The sequence below is a fragment of the Babylonia areolata genome, chromosome 1, assembly GCF_041734735.1.
Source record: "Babylonia areolata isolate BAREFJ2019XMU chromosome 1, ASM4173473v1, whole genome shotgun sequence".
Classification (NCBI taxonomy): domain Eukaryota; kingdom Metazoa; phylum Mollusca; class Gastropoda; order Neogastropoda; family Buccinidae; genus Babylonia; species Babylonia areolata.
In genome coordinates, this window is record NC_134876.1 from 54179938 (window position 1) to 54189684 (window position 9747).

Sequence of the window (9747 nt, forward strand, 5' to 3'; positions counted from 1 at the left end):
CTTATGCCATAATGTGTTATGTAAATCGTTCATTTTAATGATACTGTTTGTCAAATGTGTATGGTTGACTGAGAACCTCCCTCACCCTCCATCCCCCATTCTGGTCTGTGGTGCAGTGTGTGTTGTGTGTGTTTGTTTCTTTCATTTTGTTCATTTTTTCCTATGCATTTTACTAACACCATGCTTGTGCCTGTGTGTGTGTGTGTGTGTGTGTGTGTGTGTGTGTGTGTGTGTGTGTGTGTGTGTGTGTTCTTTGTTTCTTCTTTTAAGATTTTTTTTTCTTCACTGTTGTGTATTTCTACTTACACAAAGCTTTAATTTTATTTAGTTTTGTGTAGTGGAGACCCTATTCAGGGCGGGGACTGGATGTAAAAAGCACACAAGTGCTTATCTGTTATCCTCGAAACAAAGAATTTTGTCTCGTCTTGTCTTGTCTTGTCTTGTCTTGTCTTCTCTCTCTCTCTCTCTCTCTCTCTCTCTCTTCCTCTCTTCTGATACGAATTTTCTCTATTTATTCTTGTACCTTTCTTTTTTTTTTTTTTTTACCCCAGGGCTGGGTGGAAAAAAACATTCTTGTCATTATGCTTATCTCAGTACCATGGGAAAATAAAAATTCGTTCGTTCTCTCTCTCTCTCTCTCTCTCTCCCCTAAATGCTCTCAAAGGGAGAGAGACTACTGTTTGCTAAAGCTGACGTGATCCGAGTTCCGTCCCTTGTGAACATGTCAAGTTATTTCGCAGTGGTAGCGGACTGATGAGAGCATGGCAGAGTGTAAAAAAAAAAAAAAAAAAAAAATGCAGTGGTCAGTAGTGTAACTCCGGAAGATAGCGACTTACGCCGACCCTCCATTTCTCTTTCCTCCCTTGGCATATGATGTACAGACATCACTTGCGCAACTCACTCAGTAACAATTCACTACTGAACAACACACAGTTCTCTCGGCCAGGACATAAATAGATAACGGTTCAGTGACTTTTAAAATGTGCCTGTGAAGGATCCAATAAACCATGTGTTTGTTCAGCTTGTGAAGGCTGGCTCACAGAAACAGAAAAAAAAAACAGCAGGAAGAAGCAGTTTGTCAAAAAATGAAGTGATGGAAGAAATAATATTTTTGATTTATCATTAAAAAAAAAAAGTAGTTGACAATAATCGCAAGTCCAGATTTCACACACACACACACACACACACACACACACACACACACACACCACACACACACACACACACACACATATATATATATGTATATATATATATATATATATATACAGAGAGAGAAGAGAGAGAGAGAGAGAGAGGGTAACCTTTTATCTGGATCTACAGAGATACATGCACCACTGGTTGACCATAAAAACAACACAGCTTGATCGTGAAGGAAGAAAGCAACTACAGGGATGATTCAACCCCTTTGTCGTTAATATGATGATGATGATGATGATGATGTTGATGCTAATGATACTGATGCTGATAGAAAATAAAGTAACAAAAGGTATGGATCCAACAGACTTGATGAAAACCCGAGGAGAGAGAAACGAAACGAAAATTTTAATTAATTAATTAATTAATTAATTAATTAATTAACTAACCAGGGTACTGAGATGATCAAATCTACGTGCTCCACTCCTCCCAGCCCTGAGCGAGCGACAGAGACGGAGCTATAGACAGAGTGATGATGGAGGATGAGTGGTAGAACTAAACAAGTAAAATACTACTACTACTGTTCATGATAAAATTTTAATCGTGTTTCAGGAGAGGAGAAAATTAGGGAGGGGATAACAACAACAACAACAACAACAACAACAGCACCATCATCATCACCACCACAACCAACACCAACAACTTCGAACACAGACACACCCACCCTACCAATGAGCAGACGAGAGACGCTCCGCCCAAGACGCGAGAGGGCGGCGGCGGTGGTGGCACCAGGGGATCCCCATGGAGGCTCCAGTAGAGGAGGAGGAGGAGGACGACGACGACGTCGATACCAAGGGGGGCCTCCGAGCCAGGAACCAGAGCCAGGCCCAGAGCTAGAGCCAGGGGTTGTGGCGGTGCGCCAGCAGCTTCAGGCCAAAGTGTCCGGCAGCCTCCGCAGCCGCGGGGTCAACGCTGCTGACCGCTGGCAGGCCAAACCAAAAGGGCAGGTTGGTTGTTGTTGTTGTTGTAGTTGTTGTGAGGCTTCTTCTCCTGTCTCCACTTCCACCCGGCAAGTTTTCATTATTTACCAGCCGGCCGGCCTTCTTTTTTTATGGGTGGGGGCGGTGGGGATGGGGAGGTATTGTCTTATGTGCCCGTGTGTATGATTTTGTTGTTGTTGCTTGTATCTGGACAATGTACAAAAAATAAAACAAACAAAAGAAAATAAAAGAAAACAAAAACAAACCAAAGAAACAAACAAAAACGAAAAACAAAAAAACAAAACAAAACAAACAAACAAACAAACAAAAAAAACCCACCCGAAATCCACACTTTGTTTACTCTTGTCTGATAATCTGACCACCTCCTTCTCTCCCTCTCCTTTCCTTCTCTCTCTGTATCACTCTGTCTCTGTATCACTCTCTCTCTCTCTCTCTCTCTCTCTCTCTCAGGTTCAAATCTACATACTGTGTTCAAAATAATGCCACTACTTATTGTATGAATGTACAGTTGGATTACCCACTTCCTCTACCCCCTTCCCCCATTATAAATGTGTACCTGTGGCTGAAGCACATGAATCCATCTGAGTCTCTCTCTCTCGGTCTCATTATCATCTCTCTCTCTCTCTTTCCCTCCCCCTCTCTCGCTCTCATCATCATCATCATCATCATCATCATCATAATCTCTCTCTCTGTCGCTCTCATCATCATCTCTCTCCCTCTCCCTCCCTCCGTCCCTCTCCCTCCCTCTTTCCCTCCATCCCTCTCTCTCTCTCTCGCTCTCATCATCATCATCTGTCTCTCCCTCTCCTCCCCCCATCTCTCTCTCGCCTCTCCTCCCCCCATCTCTCTCTCGCTCTCACCATCATCATCAGTCTCTCCCTTTCCTTCCCTCCCTCCCTCCCCCTCTCTCTCACTCACCCTCCCCTCTCTCTCTCTCTCGCTCGCTCTCATAATGATCATCTCTCTCTCTCCCTCTTCCTCCCTCCATCCCTCTCTCTCTCTCTCGCTCTCTCTCTCTCACCCTATCTCACCCTCACCCTTTACTCTCTAACAGCTTGGTCACCCTGGCTGATTGCTGATTCCTTGTTCCACAGATGACAACGGAGGAGTACAGGCGACTGGAGAGACAGCGAGAAAACAAGAAACGCTGGGCTCGGAAGGAGAGAGAACGAAGCAAGTCCGAGCTGGAATACCTGAGAAAAGTGGGTGTCGTTGTCTGGACTCACTGAGAAAAAGTAGGTGTCATTGTCTGGACTCACTGAGGAAAAGTAGGTGTCGTTGTCTGGACTCACTGAGAAAAAGTAGGTGTCGTTGTCTGGACTCACTGAGAAAAAAGTAGGTGTTGTTGTCTGGAATAACTGAGAAAAAGTAGGTGGTGTTGTCTGGACTCATTGAGAAAAGTAGGTGTCATTGTCTGGACTCACTGAGAAAAGTAGGTGTCATTGTCTGGACTCACTGAGAAAAAGTAGGTGTCATTGTCTGGAATCACTGAGAAAAAGTAGGTGTCGTTGTCTGGACTCACTGAGAAAAAGTAGGTGTCGTTGTCTGGACTCACTGAGAAAAAGTAGGTGTCATTGTCTGGACTCACTGAGAAAAAGTAGGTGTCATTGTCTGGACTCACTGAGAAAAAGTAGGTGTCGTTGTCTGGAATAACTGAGAAAAAGTAGGTGTCATTGTCTGGACTCACTGAGAAAAAGTAGGTGTCGTTGTCTGGACTCACTGAGAAAAAGTAGGTGTCGTTGTCTGGACTCACTGAGAAAAAGTAGGTGTCGTTGTCTGGACTCACTGAGAAAAAGTAGGTGTCATTGTCTGGACTCACTGAGAAAAAGTAGGTGTCGTTGTCTGGACTCACTGAGAAAAAGTAGGTGTCATTGTCTGGACTCACTGAGAAAAAGTAGGTGTCGTTGTCTGGAATAACTGAGAAAAGGTAGGTGTCGTTGTCTGGACTCACTGAGAAAAAGTGGGTGTCGTTGTCTGGACTCATTGAGAAAAAGTAGGTGTCGTTGTCTGGACTCACTGAGAAAAAGTAGGTGTCGTTGTCTGGAATAACTGAGAAAAAGTAGGTGTCGTTGTCTGGACTCACTGAGAAAAAGTAGGTGTCGTTGTCTGGACTCACTGAGAAAAAAGTAGGTGTCGTTGTCTGGACTCACTGAGAAAAAGTAGGTGTTGTTGTCTGGACTCACTGAGAAAAAGTAGGTGTCGTTGTCTGGACTCACTGAGAAAAAGTAGGTGTTGTTGTCTGGACTCACTGAGAAAAAGTAGGTGTCATTGCCTGGACTCACTTAGAAAAAGTAGGTGTCGTTGTCTGGACTCACTGAGAAAAAGTAGGTGTCATTGTCTGGACTCACTGAGAAAAAGTAGGTGTCGTTGTCTGGACTCACTGAGAAAAAGTAGGTGTCATTGTCTGGAATAACTGAGAAAAAGTAGGTGGTGTTGTCTGGACTCACTGAGAAAAAGTAGGTGTCATTGTCTGGAATCACTGAGAAAAGTAGGTATCATTGTCTGGACTCACTGAGAAAAATAGGTATCATTGTCTGGACTCACTGAGAAAAAGTAGGTGTCATTGTCTGGAATAACTGAGAAAAAGTAGGTGGTGTTGTCTGTACTCATTGAGAAAAGTAGGTGTCATTGTCTGGACTCACTGAGAAAAGGTAGGTGTCATTGTCTGGAATCACTGAGAAAAGTAGGTATCATTGTCTGGACTCACTGAGAAAAATAGGTATCATTGTCTGGACTCACTGAGAAAAAGTAGGTGTCATTGTCTGGACTCACTGAGAAAAAGTAGGTGTCGTTTTCTGGACTCACTGAGAAAAGTAGGTGTCATTGTCTGGACTCACTGAGGAAAGTAGGTGTCATTGTCTGACTCTGAGAAAAGTAGGTGTCATTGTCTGGACTCTCTGAGAAAAAGTAGGTGTCGTTGTCTGGACTCACTGAGAAAAGCAGGTGTCATTGTCTGGACTCACTGAGAAAAGCAGGTGTCATTGTCTGGACTCACTGAGAAAAGTAGGTGTCATTGTCTGGAATCACTGAGAAAATGTAGGTGTCGTTGTCTGGACTCACTGAGAAAAAGTAGGGGTCATTGTCTGGACTCACTGAGAAAAAGTAGGTGTCATTGTCTGGACTCACTGAGAAAAAGTAGGTGTCATTGTCTGGACTCACTGAGAAAAAGTAGGTGTCTTTGTCTGGACTCACTGAGAAAATGTAGGTGTTATTGTCTGGACTCACTGAGAAAAGCAGGTGTCATTGTCTGGACTCACTGAGAAAAGTAGGTGTCATTGTCTGGACTCACTGAGAAAAAGTAGGTGTCATTGTCTGGACTCACTGAGAAAAAGTAGGTGTCGTTGTCTGGACTCACTGAGAAAAAGTAGGTGTCGTTGTCTGGACTCACTGAGAAAAAGTAGGTGTCGTTGTCTGGACTCACTGAGAAAAAGTAGGTGTCATTGTCTGGACTCACTGAGAAAAAGTAGGTATCATTGTCTGGAATCTCTGGGAAAAGTAGGTGTCATTCAGAAAGTAGGTTTCATTGTCTGTCATCTCTGAGAAAAGTTGGTGTCATTTTCTGGAATTTCTGAGAAAGTAGGTGTCATTTGGAATGTAGGTGTCATTGTCTGTCATCTCTGTGAAAAGTATGTGTCAAGGACACACTGAAGACAAACCTCAAAGCCTGTGCCATAGACATCGCTTCCTGGGAAACTGATGCCCTTGACCGTTCTCGCTGGAGGATGCTGTGCTCTAGTGGCATAAAGACGTTTGAACACAAATGAATGCTGGCCATTAAGGAGAAGCGTGAGCGAAGGAAGCAGGGCTAAACTTCTGGAGACGTTTTCCGTTGCAACACCTGTGGGAAGTGCTGCGCTTTCAGGATCGGCCTCTTCTCCCATATGAGGACACACACCGACAGATAAGCCTGCCTGCCGACTCATCCGTCACTCCGACGGGAGGTTCCATCATCATCATCATCGTTGTTGTTTACACTACCCTGTTTTTAATTATACTGTGCTGCGCCGTTGTTTTAACTACTATGCTGTGTTGTTGTTTGAAGGAAAAAGATTACCTTAGTTTAAATACTATGCTCTGTTGCTGTTTGCAGACGAACAACTGCCTGTCTTTCAAAAAACAGGAGTTACAACACCAAATAAACAAGCTACAGAAATGGGAATACAGGATGAGGATGTGCCTGTCAGACCATGAATGCAAACTGACCGCCACAGCACCAACAGTCGTCAATGTGGTCATCATTCCGCCCTCCGAGAGACGCAAAATGAAATACAAGATGTCCGGCAGAGAAACCACACAGTGTGGTTTATCCCATCAACACTTCCTGGGATCCACACTGGGGGGAACTCCCTCACAGCCCACAAGTGGGAAAGGTAAAGGACACTCTAGTCCCAAGACAGCAGGGTGGAAAAGAATCGACCATCCCGATTTCTTGAACCACAACGAGGGTCTGGCCAGTCCACCGACAAGCAGTTCCCTGTATCCACACAGCCTCCTGTGTATCGAATCAATTCTGAAGTCTGCATCGACGGCGGTGGGGGCGGCGGCCACGGTCAGCGTGAATGTGAATGCCCAGGGAATTGCCAGCAGCGGCGCCGCGCTGAACGGAGTTCTTTCAGACGACGGGAAGGCAACTGCTGATACTGGAAACTGCAGTCAGAGCCATGTTCCTCAACAAACAACCCAGCAACACTTCCCAGAAGTTGAAGACGGTGTCACAGAGCAGACGCTGCAATCCGAGAAGTTGTATATGATTGAGGAAACTGACAACGAACTGCCTGAAGATATCACGATGTTATTGTCAGTCATATCTTCCGAGACAGATTTTGATGCGAGTGTTACGGGAAACTCCACACCTCTTACAAACGACACGCTCTACCAAGACTTTGATGCGTGGGAACACTATCACACAGACACTGCGGGAAGTAGTGTGGAGAGGTTGTCGGGTCAAGATATGACCTGTGGTCCAGAAGTTTCTAACGCCAGTTTTCTGCCTTCGGATCAGATGACTCCAGCTATTACCGCAGCAAAATATCTAGACATATCGTCAAACACTGTATCGTCCGATGAAAGACCGATAAACACCGACAGTGGACCAGAAAGCGATTCCTTGATTGCAGTCCCCGTAGAGATGATGACTGGAGCGGACAGGATCTCAGCCAGTATCGTCAACGCCAGCGTCGGACCAGTGGTTTCGAAACGCTCCATGTCCTGGGAAACACGGAGATCACGGAAACGCAGTCGATGCTCCTCCCTCTCAGTCTCTCACCAGATCGATACCATAGCCGACGACATCACCATCATCAGCGACCACGTCAACATTGGGGAGGACGACCAGAATGGCATTCTGTGGACAGAAGTGAACACGGACGAAGCCCTGGGGAAATCGCTGATGGACATCCTGTCCAGCGTGTAAGGTCTGGAGCCCATGTTGCATGTTCAAGACATTTTAAGTCCTGGTGCAGACAATGACAGGGCTTTGGCCCTTGGTGTGTGTGTGTGTGTGTGTGTGGTTTACCTTTTGTTTTGTAACATTTGATTTCTTTCAGGGCAAACTGTGACATGCTCTTAGCGCTGCGCGTATCTGGAGCGATGTCCTCTGGCGTTAAATAGTCAGCGAAAAGATCTGTGCTGTTACTTTCTTCTTCTTCTTCTTCTTCTTCTTCCCTCAACTCTGTGAATGTCATTGGAGCGCCGCACATAACTGTTCACCCCAAATTCCTCCATCTATCGGTTGTGTGTCAAAGCCTGTGTCTGTGAGAACAGTTTTGCTTTCTTACTCACTTATTTACTGAGACTTACTTCACCTTATAGCCAGCATTAGCCTCAAAGGGCACCACCATTGACGTTTGCATGAGCTCTTTCCATTATGCTTGGCTCCACCAAGTTTATATACCTTGACGTGTCATATGATCAGAGCCTACTCTACATATAGTTGTTGAAAGCTGGGATTATATTTTTGTTTTTTTCAAATTCCAAATGGGTTCAGTGGTGTGCGTAGATAGACGTTGTTTGGCTGACCATGTTGCGGCGAGTTGTTTTCTCTGATTTCAGACCAGCTCCAAGCATCCAACGCTGTAGCCACATAGACTTTATAAGTGTGCTGTGTTTTATTTCATTTTGTTTTCACCACATACTTTGTTTTATTTCATTTTGTTTTCATCACAGTATAAAATTACGATGAAACTTATCGCCTTCCTGCCCGACCTTCCACGGTACCCCCGTACCTCGCGCGTATCTTTTTAACTCACTATCTCTGACTTCTCGGACTCTGTCTCTGTCTCTCTCTGTCTCATTGTGTGTGTGCGTATGTTTGTACATGTGTGTGTGTGTGTGTGTGTGTGTGTGTGTGTGTGTGTGTGTGTGTTCGAGCGCGCATGCAGCAAAAACTTCAGTGACTCGAGGAAACTAAAAAGATGCGCAGTTTTGTTTTGGCACATTCCGTTATGCTCGCTGCCGGCAAGCAAATACACCACGTACCTCGATCCAAACAACTGTGATGATTATGTATGTTCATCGCTCTCTTCCTTCATCAGAATTCTGCGCTGGTGGTACCGTTGACAGCGCTGTATTTTACTGATCCAAAACAGAGCAATTTGAAACCGCCGCCGGTTCTTTCACCTTTGAAGTGAGTTCTCTCACATTTTCTTTCTGTCTTTGGGTCGTCTACACCAGATCTTAGGGAGAAACGATTCGTTTTGATAAATGTGATGAAATCGTTAAAGATGACAATGTGGTAAAAGCGTTATTATTACGCAGTTTGGTTACACTTTGAACACGGCATGCACGTCCGTCCCGACCGAAGTGGGCAGAATACTGAACTACACATTGTTGATTCAGGGGACGTAAGTTCAGTCATCGGCGGCCATTTGTGTCCCCTTCTATTTTACTCGCGCAAACACACACACACACACACACACACACACACACACACACACACACACTCGAGCTAGCTTTTAATGACACCCTACGCCCCCTCGTCCCCCACGTCTCCAATCTTGTAATTCTGTCCTTTCCAACTGAACGGAAGCAAATGTGGGGGAGTTCTTCTCTATTAGCCTGTTTTAATTCTGACTGGGAGGAAGGTGGCAGAATGGTTAAGACGCTCAGCTGCCAATACAGAGAGTCCGTGAGGGTGTGGGTTCGAATCCCGCTCTCGCCCTTTCTCCCAAGTTTGACTGGAAAATAAAACTGAGCGTCTAGTCTTTCGGATGAGACGATAAACCGAGGTCCCGTGTGCAGCACGCACTTGGCGCACTGAAAAAGAACCCATGGCAACGAGAGTGTTGTCCTCTGGCGAAATTACGTAAAATTAAATCCACTTTCATAGGTACACAAATATGTAAGCATGCACTCAAGGCCTGACTAAGCGCGTTGGGTTATGCTGCTGGTCAGGCATCTGCTCAACAGATGTGGTGTAGCGTGTATGGATTTGTCCGAACGCAGTGACGCCTCCTTGAGAAAGTGAAACTGAAACTGAAACTGAATTCTGACTGGGTCAGCAAAATCCCCTGTGGTCACTTCAAGCCAGCCTGGAATGACACCTCATATCCATTATGTGGGAGAGCGGGGGGTGGGGATGTGGGGGGTGGGTGCTGAGGGAGGGGGTAAA

The 9747-nt window shown here is 45.3% G+C and overlaps 1 protein-coding gene across 5 annotated transcripts in view; it reads left to right on the forward strand.

The window, feature by feature from the left end:
• LOC143284073 (uncharacterized) overlaps positions 1-9208 on the forward strand; it is a 46069-nt gene extending 36861 nt beyond the window's left edge. For all 5 annotated transcript variants that reach the window (XM_076590735.1, XM_076590711.1, XM_076590718.1 and 2 more), the window contains 3 exons: positions 1750-2144; positions 3233-3340; positions 6229-9208. In XM_076590735.1, the coding sequence (XP_076446850.1) occupies positions 1869-2144; positions 3233-3340; positions 6229-7551 (1707 nt within the window). In that variant the 5' untranslated portion in view covers positions 1750-1868 and the 3' untranslated portion in view covers positions 7552-9208. The remainder of the gene's footprint in view (positions 1-1749; positions 2145-3232; positions 3341-6228) is intronic.
• The last annotated feature ends 539 nt before the right edge of the window (positions 9209-9747 follow it).